Here is a 13,713-nt window from a genome sequence, read left to right on the forward strand (position 1 = left end):
AATGATTGTCTTTTAACATATCACCAAGAGTTTATTAATGTTATTGAAAATGATAATGCATTGGCATTAGTAGTAAAAAGTAGTAAAGTGTTAGCTCCTGAGTTTCAAATTTATGAAATAATTTACTTAAATATATGTTGTAATATGTGTTCCTATATGGAGTCGATTATGATTATTGTAGATGTTTTGATTGGAAATTATGATGATATCTTACATCATGTGATTGTGTTACTTAAAAAAACTGAATGATGAACTTGAAGCCTGAGATATTCAATTTGCAGGGATAACATGAGCAAATCAAGTGTAAGAATATTGTACATCAGCAACAACAGATGGAAAGGCATCAAGTGCAGATCTTACAAGTAAAGGAGTTAATGTTGCATATGGTGGTATGTTGTGATGTTGTGTATTTGTGTCTTTGTTTTGTCAAAAAGTTGTTTAGATGACACTTTATTCCTTTAATTTTTCCATTGGCGGAGTAAAAAATACTTAATTTGAAAAAGCCTAAAGGTAGTGTCTAACTAATTCACACACTAATATAATGAAAATTTGGATCTATGGTGCGCATGTTACATGTGACAAAATAACCAAACGGGCTGACTTGGACAGGTCAAAACAAGTTATTTTCTAATACGAGTCAAAATGTAAATGGATCATGAATTTTGTTAAAACATTATTTTTCAAAGTGGATACTCTTAACATTTACTGCTTGATATTATTAACTGCAGAGTGACGCTTCCATGTGGAGCCAAAAAGATTTGTGCAAAGTTGGACGCCGAGTCATGATTGGTCAACTTGCAGGTGGTGGTCGTATTGACAAGCCAAGGTTGAAAGCAGGTAACGTGTATCACAAGCTCCGTGTTAAGGGAAACTCTTGGCCTAAGGTTCATGGGTGGCTATGAACCCAGTTGAGCATCCTCATGGTCATTGTAATTATCAACATATTACTCATGATGAACCTCCTGGTCAAAAGGAGGCTGATCTTATTGCAGACAGGTTTACCGGTCAGCGAAGAGGTCAGGCCACTGCTACAAACTGCTAAGGCTGATAAGTGATGAATGTTGGTTTGGTTAGTTACTTTTGGATTTGTTACTCTCACATTTTTTGTTGGAAAGTTTTTGTAGTACTTTACTGACTTTTATTTGTACTACGCTTAGTTGTTGCTATTCGTTTAGTAGTATTCAACGTATGTTTGTTGTAAGGTTAAAGTCCCCGCCGCAACGCGCGGGTGGGTTTAAATACTAGTTTGCTAACATTTATTGACTTATCACATCTACCTCGTTTAATAGATTTGTTATATTCGACTTAACCGGCTAATTAAACAAGTTATATTCAGGTTGACCTGCTTAAACGGGTCAACTCGTCAACATGTTTAATTAAATAGGTTGTCGATTACCCATTTAAACCGTTTAGCACACTCACCACCCCGATTAACAAGTTTACACATGAACTGCGATTTTCGTCTTTGTGGTCTATTCAAATTTGTTATTTTCGTCCCTAGAGTTTCATTTTCGTCTACATAGTTTCATTTTCGTCCTTGTGGTTTGTTAAAATATGCTCTTTCAATCCAAAATATATTAATGAGATGAACGAAAATTGCATAAAAAATGGAACTCTATGGACGAAACTAGCAAATTTTAAATTTATAGACTGAAACAATAAATTTGAACATACCACAAGGACAAAAAGCGCAGTTCTCTCATTATATCTCGTCAACCATTTTAACATGCTTAGTTAAATAGATTAAATAAGTCATTTGTGGATTACACAAATGATATAGGTTTGATTTTTACATGGGTCAGTTTAACAGACATTTGGGTGAATGAACGAATAGGACTTTAAGAGCATGTTTGGCTAAATTTTTAAGACTTGCTTATTTGTTTTTCAAAAAACAAATTAAGCAAATAAGTATGTTTGGGTATCACAGAAGCATTTTCGTTTTTGCCTTTTGTTATGGATTAAAAGCTGTTTTTCAGAACCAAGAAATCCAAGCCTTTTGTCTTTGAAACACCAAATTACAAATATACCCACCATTCCAGTATCTGTAAAACTAGAAAATATATAAAAATGTTCATTTCGGTCATTTTACCTATATTTTTTGGTTTTTCCAACCACAAAAAGCTAATCCAACACTTTTTAAAACAAACTACTTTTGAAAAAGTCATAAGTTAATAACAATTTTTGCCGAAAACAATTTATTTTAGAGTTAAATAAGCTTAGCCAAACAAGTAGGTGACAGGGAACGAGAGTTTACGAATTCCATCGGGTTCCCGCACATCTAGAGGTACAATATCTCGACTATCAAGGAGTAAGTCCCGAACATAGCATTAGACGCGAGATTCACACGGCGTTAACGCCTTGTTCTTGAGTTTTTTAACCGAGGAAAGAAAAGGAAAGGAGAGGGAAGGATAAGAAAGGGAAGGGAAATATTTTTTTTTAATTATGTATGTTGTTGAGTTGGAGGGAAATTAGAGGAAATGAAAGGATAACTATGTTAAAAAATAGTAATAATCATCCCATTTTTGGAAGAATAATTTATTAGAAAAATACATTAATTTGATGCTTCCTAACTCCTTTCGTTTCCATCCTTTAAAAGAAACTCAAGAACATGGCGTAAGAGAATAGAACCGGGCATAAACCAAACCAAACCAAACCAAACCAAACCGAATCGAACCCGTGCGTTGTGTTGATGTTCATGATTTGAAGTAACAAAGCAAAGCGCAGTCATCTCTCTAACCTCGAAACTTCTCCCATCAATTCATTCTTCAACCATTTCACCATCAATCCACACACAAATACATACATACATACATACATACATACACACCATCTGCTAATTACCACCTATGGCGGCGCCAGCAGCAGCAGCTACATGGCAACCTCAGGAAGCAGGATTCAAGGAGATCTGCGGATTACTCGAGCAACAAATCTCACTGTCTTCCGATAAGTCTCAGATATGGCAGCAACTCCAGCACTACTATCACTTCCCTGATTTCAATAATTATCTCGCCTTCATCCTAGCTAGGGCACAGGTAATAATAATAATATCTGTTTTCGATGGATGTTACAAATTGGCCGCTGATTTCATTTCTTAGGGTTTCGTTACGTTTATTGCTGTTACTTTATTATCTAGCTAGTGAGGTACCTAATTTATCTATGTTAGGGTTTCATTACCTTTATTTATTAGTGTTTTTCAATAATTAGTATGATGTAGTTCATTGAGAGTGTTTATAACTTAATTGTAATCTGATTAGGTTGTGTTGATTGAGAAGAAGCATATAGATAGATATTTTAATCTATGTATCATTTGATCACTGAGATTTGTAGCAAAATGAGAGAGAGAGAGATTTGGGAACTCTGAATCGGTTGCTTCTGTATTTTATTTTGAGTTTTATAGCGCTTATATACCCTAGCTTAGGCTAAATACTTTTGTGTTAGTGGACAGCTTATCTCGAATAAAGTAATGTTTGGGAAACATTTACCGAAGTTAGAGAACTAAACTATGAAGCAACAACTGAGCATGGTGCAAAAGTAGATTTTAAGGATTTGGCATTATGGTTACTGATAGTTTCCTTGAAGCTTTTCGTTAAGATTTGTGGTTTGGGCTGGTTAGTTGTAGGAGGCGAGTTATCGTTTGTTTTTTCATGATACAAACTTTTAGTTTCTTGGAGTTGAATAGTTGATCATAGTTATATCATAATTATGAAGTTTTGTCTTAGATAAACTGTTAGAGGTGGTTTCTTCATAACAACTTTGGATTTAAAAGATAAAAGAGATTGCCCTTTCTTCTATATAACAACATTGAAGACTATTACAAGTACCTTGTAGTTGGTTTTGTGTATGGGATTTAACTATGTTGGTATTTAGTATATGTTGGTTTAGATGAGTACTCATTTGATTACTGAGTTTTAATTACTAAGTATTCAAGTCCCATAAATTCATCTTATTATTTTAGTTTGTTATTTATAAAGCTTTTGGTGGTCTTTATTATGTATGATTGGTATAGAGTTTTAAGACATTTGTTGCTAATGAGGAACTTATAAGTTATAATCAGATCTTCTAATAACAGGAAAACTATGGCAATAGTTTAGCATGTTTTCTACTTGTTTAATATCAAGTCATGTTGTATTTAGAAACTTTGGGTTGTATAATTTACAGGGTAAGCCAGTGGAGGTCCGGCAGGCAGCTGGATTGCTTTTGAAAAACAATCTAAAAGGCACATTTGAGTCAATGCCTCCAACGAATCAGGAATACATAAAAGCTGAGCTATTACCATGTTTAGGGTCAACAGACAGAGAAATCAGGTCTACTGCAGGAACGATCATTAGTGTTATTGTTCAGATCGGTGGTGTTTTGGGATGGCCCGAGTTGTTGAATACACTTGTAAAGTGTTTGAATAGTAACGACTTGGTTCATATGGAAGGTGCTATGGATGCTTTGTCTAAGGTAATTTTTGGGTCCATCTTATATAATAGTGTTCTTCAGTATTTTTCATCTTAGTGTTGGATTTTTCTTTTTAGAAGGTTTTGTACATTTGATCCTTGTTTCTTTTGTTTGATTCTGTTTCTTGTGTGCCTTTTTATGTTTGAACTTTGGATGGGAAAAAATGTAAAGACAATTTTCAAAATTTATGATGGTATTCTTCTTTGGGATGAACATTAATAATATTTAGATCAATAAATTCTACATAAAGTAATGAAAGTATATTAAAAACGGCAAGGTGGTTTTATTCAAGTAACTATGACAAAGGTGCTTAAGAACTGTATATTGGGCATACAGACGGTATGCGTGAATAGTTGACTTATTCATTAAAGTTACTGTATAATACAGATTTGTGAAGATATTCCTCAAGTTTTGAACGCAGAAAGTCCTGGATCATCTGACCGCCCCATTGATGTATTCATCCCAAGATTACTTCAGGTAACTTTTTTTTCTTGTTATTATAATTACTATATACATAAATGTGTGTGTGTGTGTGCTCTTGTTGACAATCTCATGGTCTTAACTCTAGTGGTGTTTTTTTTAATATAGTTATTTCAATCTCCAAATGCCACTCTTAGAAAGCTTGCTTTGGGTTCCGTTAATCAGTACATTTTGTTGATGCCATCAGTAAGTATTGTCATCTTTCTACTATATAAAGATACTTTTTACTGCATAAAGTAACTGTCAGTAAATGCATTATCTTTCTACAGGTTTTGTATATGTCTATGGATACATACTTGCAAGGTTTGTTTGTTCTTGCTAATGATTCATCCTCAGAAGTACGGAAATTGGTAATATTTCTAACCCTTGACATTTTAAATCTTGACCCTTCCTGCTTGATATTTATTTTTTGCAATGCGGTTTTTGAAAAAATTATGTTTTTGGTTGTTTTAATACTTCTTTAATTCAAATTAATAATTATTTCCATGGTGGATAGGTTTGTTCGGCTTTTGTGCAACTAATTGAAGTTCATCCTCCTTTCATCGAGGTGGGTTTTTTTCCTAAATTTTTGGTTTTTACTTATATTATTTCTACTTTATACAATTTGCTGCTTTCGTATTTCATCTTTTATAAATTTGCGATTATGTTTCTTATATTATTTCATGTTGTTCATCATGCTTTTATGCTTGCAGCCACATTTGCAAAATGTTATTGAATACATGCTACAAGTGAACAAGGACCCTGATGAAGAAGTGTCACTCGAAGCCTGTGAATTTTGGTAACCCATTGTTATCACTCTGTGCCCTCTAAACGTTTATTGCTTTATTAAGTTAAAAAGTTAATAATGTAACGATCACATATGTTTCAATGATTTAGAACATATATTATCTACCAAATTCTTGTTTTTTAGCTTCATGTTATGATACAATCTATTGCTTTGCTTAATAGCTTCATATTATTATTATAATATGGTTGATGAAGTTATAAGATATTTGTCATTTAGTATTTTCAATAAGTAATTTACTTTTATTCTATTTATGTTACCTATATAAATCATTATATGCAGGTCTGCATATTGTGAAGCATCATTACCACCTGATAATTTAAGAGCATTCTTGCCACGTTTGATTCCAGTATGTTATCCCTTAATTCTTATTTATCTAATAGTAATTTTTACTACTTTTCCATTTGCATTAGTTTGTCTTACTTTATGCCTGTATGGTAGGTTTTGTTGTCAAACATGGCTTATGCAGATGATGATGAGTCACTACTAGATGCAGAGGTCAACTTTTTTCATTGCTCTTTCTTCAACTTATTTTTAACATGAAATTTAAGTTTTTAACTTAGATATATTTAATGCCAGGAGGACGGCTCTCTTCCAGATAGGGATCAGGTTCTGGTTTCTGACTTCATTTAGAACTCTTTAGGATTGTGCTTAAGCTTGTGGTTCATGAACAATTTTCTTATTTATCTTAGCTATGCAGGATTTGAAGCCACGTTTTCATTCATCACGCTTTCATGGATCAGAAGATGCTGAAGATGATGTATGTTTTTGGATATACGTTGTTTTGCCAGTTTTTTTTTTTACCTTTTTTATAAATAACTGGGCTGATTTTGGGTTATTTTTTGATCTTAAACTGGTCGAATTATAGAAATAAGTAATATTAATTAAGTTACGTGTCAGGTTGAAAGTTGCCTAAATCATGTTCATGTTCATGTTCATGTTCATGTTCATGTTCATGTTCGTTCGAACCTTACTAACATGAATAGGGCATGTTCATGTTCGTTTGTCAACTCTAATTGAACAGACAATCAAATACGAACAGGGTTTTCTTCTTTGTGTTTGTTCGTTAAGGAGCGTGTTCATGTTTATTTATGTTCGGTCGGTAATAGTATAATCTAACGGTTCACTAACATAAAAGAATGAATATAACTGAACACAGATGAACCAATATGAGCAAACATAACTGAGCAAAGACCGGTTAAAAGTAAACGTGAATATCAATCTGTTGGGCCTAAAAAATAATAAAACTTAACTAAATTATAACGGGCCTAACAATTTAAATATAAACGAACAAACATAAAATAAACAAACGTAAACTAACATAAATGAACGAACAAGACATGTGTTCATGTTTTGTTGAACGGTTCACTGAACGTTCAGTTCATTTACAAGCCTAGCCCAGAGTATATGTGGAATAATTACAACTTCCTAAGGCGTATTCATATGTGGATTATTATATTTACATGATTTCTGACATTATAGGATGATGACATAGTGAATATATGGAACCTCAGAAAGTGCAGTGCTGCTGCCTTGGATATGATCTCTAATGTGTTTGGTGATGAGATTCTTCCAGCTTTAATGACTTTTGTTCAGGTAACTGTATAATGTTTGAAAATATAAAATTATTCTCCAAGTTAGCTACTTGTTTGCAGTTGATTTGTCTTTTTTTTTTCTTTTTCTTATATCATGAGAAATCATGTAATGTTATTGTTTGTGCAGTCAAAGTTATCTTTGTCAGATGATGCAAGCTGGAAAGAGAGGGAAGCTGCAGTTTTAGCTCTTGGTGCTATAGCTGAGGGTTGCATTAACGGGCTTTATCCTCATCTTTCAGAGGTTAGCTCTATAGTTGAAAGCACATTATCATTATAATATTTGTAACAAATTCTTTTAGTTTAAATCTTTATTTTTCTTGTAGATTGTAGCTTTTCTCACTCCCCTATTGGATGATAAGTTTCCATTGATACGAAGCATCTCCTGTTGGACACTTTCGCGCTTTAGCAAATTTATTGTCCAGGTATGATATGGTGATTCATTCTTACTAGGATTATAAACAAACCAAACGTTTAGGGAACCGTTCGTGAACTGTTCGGTGGGAACTTCGTTTTTGCTCGTTCGAATAATAAACGAACGAATACGAACATATTTGTTTGTTCATTTAAGTAAACAAATGAACATGAACATGTCTCATTCGTTCATTTATGTCGGTTCATTTCCATTTGTTCGTTTAGCAATTTTATATGTTACTTATATTACTTTAAAGTCAACTTAGTTTTTATAATTAGAATCTTTGTTAACTTTTAAAATGTTGGTTTCAAGGATAATCATATCTTAAACTTTAATTTGGATATTCATGTTTATTTTTAATTGGTATATGTTTATGTTCATTCGTGTGTGTTCATGAACCGTTCATTAGGATATTAACGAACTAACATAAACGAACACGGACACATTTATTTGTTTAAGTGTTGTGTTCATTCGTTTGCTTAGTTAAAGTTAAATGAATGAACAGGCTCTGTTTGTGTTTGGCTTGTTAACAAGCCTAATTCTTACACACTTGGCTAATCTCACTTTATGAAACCGTATTGTTCCCAAAGTATTTTGAATGCTGATTATTAAAGTTGACTAGTTAATGTGAAAAGCAGATGTTAATTTATTGATTTATGTTTTAGGGCGCTGGTCACCGAGAGGGACATGAACAGTTTGAAAAAGTTTTCATGGGTCTTTTAAGAAGAATTTTGGATGATAATAAGCGTGTGCAGGAGGCTGCCTGCTCGGCTTTTGCAACTCTTGAAGAGGTTGTTATTAGGAGTAAATTAATATGATTAAAAATGAAAGCATGTAATTATTATTATTTTTAACTTTCAGGAAGCCGCTGACCTTTTAGCACCACGCCTGGAGATCATTTTGCAGCACCTAATGTGCGCATTTGGAAAATATCAGGTTGATACTTAATCTTCTGTTGTTTGTTCAATTTTTGTTTAGAAAATTGCATAATTTGTCCCTGTGGTTGACTATGTTGCAAGTTTGGTTCCCAATGCTTTAACACTGCAAACTTAGTTCAAACATTTGTGGAGAGGGTTGCACATGTAGTCCCCACTGTTAATCCCAGTTAGTTTTTAATGAAAAAGTGATGTCATGTGAGAGTAATTGTGTCTTTTCAAATTTGAAATCCTAATAAAACACACTCTTTCAACTTTGGAACTCTTAACATTGACTTCATCACCTTAGATCAGTGTAAAATCGAGCATCTGTGGATGATTTGAAATCCTAATAAAACACTCTTTCAAACCACATGGACACTTGTGCAATTTTCTCAGAATTTAATTTATAATTAACAAGTTAGTGTATTATATGTGTATATAAAAACCAAGTTATTGTAATACCTTTTTTTTGCTTAATGGTATGCAGAGGAGGAATCTGAGAATCGTTTATGATGCTATTGGTACTCTAGCAGATGCAGTTGGTGAGGAATTGAATCAGGTAATTATAAGTATAGTTATATTTTATCTAACTTTATTGATTTGGATGATTAAGTTGACATTGTTAATTGCAGCCCAAATCTCTTGAAATTTTGATGCCACCATTAATTGCCAAGTGGCAACAACTTTCAAATTCAGACAAAGACCTTTTCCCACTTTTGGAGTGTTTTACATCCATAGCACAGGTAAAATTTCATTTACATACACGCTTTATTTCATTTTTATAAGTTTAGAATCATTTTTACAAAATAACATATTTCATTGTTTTTCAGGCATTGGGGAGTGGATTCTTACAGTTTTCTCAGCCTGTTTTCCAGAGATGCCTAGACATTATCCAGACACAACAGCTTGCCAAGGTTGTCGGTAGAAAAAGTTTATTATTATATGAATCATTCATGTTCAATATTGTAAATAGTTTATATCTGTATACCCTCTGTGTGTTATGCTAATATGGTATTTCCTGCAACATAATACTGACAGTGAACTTTATTACTATTATGATTATTGTTAGATTATTATTATCATCATCCATTTTTCAGTTATTATAAGTAGGCTGTTGATTGAGTTGTGTTGGTGGGTTGAATCCGACACAAACCCAACATTTTATACTAACCTGAACATGACACGAATCCGAAAATCATGTTACACATATGAAGTCGACACAACAAGTGCATTCACATGTTTAAACGAACACAGCCCTGTTTAACTAGAAAATTAATCTTAGTTCTTTTAGATATGAACACTTTAAAATTCTAAATTTACATATTATTTTTATTTTTTGAAGCAAATATATTTAAACTATATCACATTGTTTTTAAATTTTGGCATAATAAACTAACAAAATAAATAATTTGGTTAAACGGGTCATTCGCGAACCCGTTGGGTGACACGAACACGAAACTGACTGAACTTGTTTAGCTAAACGTTAAAAATCTAACACAAACTTTTATTGTATTAGGGCTTTTAATAAATAATATGTTTCATTTTAGTGTTCTGGTCTCATATACGAATTTCTGTTAATTTTATGTGCTTGTGTTGCAGGTTGATCCTGTTTCAGTTGGAGTGTGGTTTGACAAAGAATTTGTTGTTTGTTCATTGGATCTTCTCTCTGGACTGACCGAAGGCCTTGGTGGCGGAATTGAGAGTCTGGTATTAATTTTTTTTAAAATTTTACTTGATACAGTTAAGAAATTACTGTGTGTAGTGTGCGCGATTGTATTCATTTAACTTCGTATTTATAAACAAATTATGTAACAGATATTGCAAAGTAATTTAAGGGATCTCCTTCTGCAATGTTGCATGGATGACAGTTCTGATATCCGTCAAAGTGCATTTGCATTGCTTGGAGACCTTGCAAGGGTAAGTTGGTAATTTAATCAACTATATTTATCTATTATTTCATTAATAATTACTCAAAGAAACATGCTTTTCACTTTTAAAATATGATTTTTAGTTTCAAACATTCACATTTCTAAATAACACTTTTATTTTTATTTTTTTTGGACTTATTTTTTAGGTTTGTTCAGCTCATCTTCGCCCTCGTTTGCCTGAGCTTCTTGATGTAGCTGCCAAGCAATTGGTATAATGATTTCTATAGTTAGACTCTTTTATATAATTGATCTTTAGCGTTCTTATATAGTTATAGTAAGATATAAATACAAAAATACACATTTTGCAGAATACACCCAAACTAAAGGAAACTATCTCCGTGGCAAATAATGCATGCTGGGCTATTGGGGAACTAGCAATTAAGGTATGTTCTGTTTACTTAAAAAATCATACTTTGAATCGTTATATAATATTTTAAATAAAATGATTTTGGAGGTTTTATGCATTAAAATATAATTTGGGCTCCTTTTGTTCTATTTGACCCGTTTCCTTTTTTATCTTTAGTTTTTAGGATACGTGGTTGACCCATTAGAGTTGACATTGCTAAATAAATTTGTTAGATTTAACGTGCAGCCTATGAATTTTTTTTGTTTCTGTTTTGTTTAACATGCTTAATATTTTAGAATATTTTTTTTTAAATAAATTGAGTGCTTTTGACCAAAAAATTTCTTCTGTGGTGATGGCTGTATTTTCATGTTCAGTTCCAAAACTTTGCCTAAAAGAATTAGTTTATGATCTTATATACAAGTGCATATTAGGGTTTTAAATATTATTACAGTTAAAAAATTCACATTGTTTGAATAGCTATCAAATATTTTAAATAAAACTATACAGAAACTTGTATGCATTGAAAATATACTTTATCTACAGGATATTTAATTTTTTGTTTGTTTTTATTGTTTAAATGAATGCTTTAGGTTAACCAAGAAATTTCTCCTGTGGTGATGACTGTAATTTCATGCTTAGTTCCAATTTTACAACATGCAGAGGTAATTTAGTTAGTTTTTTTTTCTTTATAATTCTTATTTGCCTGAATGTTTGATTTATTTTTACTTTTTTTTTACGGCAAGCAGGGACTCAATAAATCACTAATTGAAAATAGCGCCATCACTCTGGGTAGACTCGCCTCAGTTTGCCCCGAGCTTGTATCACCACACATGGAGCATTTCATGCAATCATGGTGTACTGCTTTATCTATGTAAGTAACTTTGTTGAATACAAACTTGTTTTAAACCTTTAAGGCTTTAATTATAAGTTATATAATAATTCTTTTAATTTTTATTTTTTGACAGGATTCGTGATGATATCGAAAAGGAAGATGCTTTTCGAGGTCTATGTGCAATGGTAATGTACTAATGTGAAGCTTTTTGTTTAATTTTAATTTTTGATACGATACTTATGCTTGATTGATTTGCAGGTTAAAGCAAACCCGTCAGGGGCTTTGAGCTCACTTGCTTTCTTATGTAGAGCTATTGCCAGCTGGCATGTAAGTTTCATATTGTATCTAGGGGTGAGATTTTCTGAACGCGTTTGGGTCGAACACATACATCAGTACATGTATAGCTATACGGATCGTGTTCTGTTCGATCTGACTGGTTCACGGCTAATCATTTAAACAAATGGGTTTTATATCATAAATTCCTACTATTTCTACTTTTTGCCAAAATTTAGAAGATGAAAGGGAAATTAGCATAAGGTTTTACACAGTAAACGTAATTAGTTTATATCAATTTGTATATGAACTATTTGGTTGTTAGTTTTTTATTTTTGAGTATTAATATGCAACAGAGTAAAATGAAATATAATTTCGGATTAAGTGGCTAGTCCTCGTGGCAACCCACAAAAACTCATGTCGTGTTCGGGGTACACGATATTAGGGTTTGTGTTAAATTTCTGGGGTTGTGTAGGGTTGCACAAACATGACCCCGTTCATATCTAGAGAGGGTATATGGATTTGCATTTTGGATTTAATTATTTAATTTTTGAGACTTGAAGTCACGATAATCAGTTTTTCAGTATAATCATTTATAAAAATAAGCGGTATCTACTTTTATTTTGACTACAGGAAATAAGGAGCGAGGATTTACACAATGAAGTTTCACAAGTGCTGCTTGGATATAAACAGGTATACTCATCTTCATTGACCTATACATTTATTTACAAAAATTCAAATTATATATGGTGAATTTGAATCTCTGTTATCTTGTACATGTGACAGTTTTAACCTATTTACTTATGAATGGGTTGTGTAAACGAGTCCAATTAAACCTTTTTAGCTAACAGTGATACATTATTTAATAATTAATTTATTGTATTGTATGACAGATGCTGAAGAATGGAGCGTGGGAGCAGTGTTTGTCGACTTTGGAGCCACCTGTACAAGAGAAGCTAGCAAAGTATAAAGTATAGTTGTTTTTGGTGGGCAAATTGGTCATTTATCGAAGTGTTCTTTTTTTCATACATTCTTTTGGAGCTGTGGATTTCAATCTCACCATTGAACTCATGTTGTGCATTATCGACGAAAGCCAAATTTTGCTTTTCCCCAATGCAAAATACAAGATTTAACACTTCAAACTTTGTTGAAATCCAAGAGGATGAAATTAGGTTTACTTGGGAATGGATTTGGTGTACAGGGGCTTTTTCGTCTTTTCAGTTTTTCTTGATTTTTACGTACTGTGATTGCATTTTGTACCGGGTTCTCGTTTTTCTAGCTGCGCTGACCTGTTAGCGGATCAGTTTCTGGTTTAGTTTTTATAATGGGGTTATGGTTTGAAGTGATTGGAAAGTTGTATTTTAATTGTAACAGTATTGAACCGAGTTGATCACTTTGTGATTGTGAAGTTTGAACTATATGGTGAGGTCATAAGTTATCGTCTTTGAATATGGTACAAATTATCAACCCATTTCTCAAATATGGCTAAAGATAAATGTTAACAGGTAAGTTCTCACAATCTTACCGTCACTTCCATTGCATGCTTAAGTTTGATATGAGTTATGTATATGAGCTACATAATTAAGTATAGACTATTATCGTTAAGTTTTTTTAATAATGGCTCTTTAGCATCTTAGTAGCTAGGTATTTGTTAACCGTCACACACGTATATTGCACGCTAGCTCTTTATGATGGCGTTTAAC

The 13,713-nt window shown here is 32.6% G+C and overlaps 1 protein-coding gene across 1 annotated transcript; it reads left to right on the top strand.

The window, feature by feature from the left end:
• The first annotated feature begins 2,846 nt into the window (after window positions 1-2,846).
• Window positions 2,847-13,428, top strand: LOC143587499 (transportin-1-like). The gene is made up of 29 exons (XM_077068774.1): window positions 2,847-3,032; window positions 4,159-4,446; window positions 4,831-4,920; window positions 5,032-5,109; window positions 5,193-5,273; window positions 5,420-5,470; window positions 5,616-5,701; window positions 5,990-6,056; window positions 6,149-6,205; window positions 6,287-6,316; window positions 6,408-6,467; window positions 7,190-7,303; window positions 7,430-7,543; window positions 7,626-7,724; window positions 8,380-8,505; window positions 8,576-8,650; window positions 9,119-9,190; window positions 9,264-9,374; window positions 9,462-9,545; window positions 10,231-10,338; window positions 10,447-10,548; window positions 10,706-10,768; window positions 10,868-10,942; window positions 11,496-11,567; window positions 11,652-11,776; window positions 11,871-11,922; window positions 11,996-12,064; window positions 12,644-12,703; window positions 12,904-13,428. Exons 1-29 carry the CDS (start codon window positions 2,847-2,849, stop codon window positions 12,985-12,987), a joined length of 2,679 nt encoding a protein of 892 aa, XP_076924889.1. The 3' UTR covers window positions 12,988-13,428.
• Window positions 13,429-13,713: the final 285 nt, after the last annotated feature.

Source organism: Bidens hawaiensis, unplaced genomic scaffold, assembly GCF_021521415.1.
Source record: "Bidens hawaiensis isolate Kalapana, Puna unplaced genomic scaffold, B.hawaiensis_p1.1 tig00035534_1, whole genome shotgun sequence".
NCBI lineage: Eukaryota > Viridiplantae > Streptophyta > Magnoliopsida > Asterales > Asteraceae > Bidens > Bidens hawaiensis.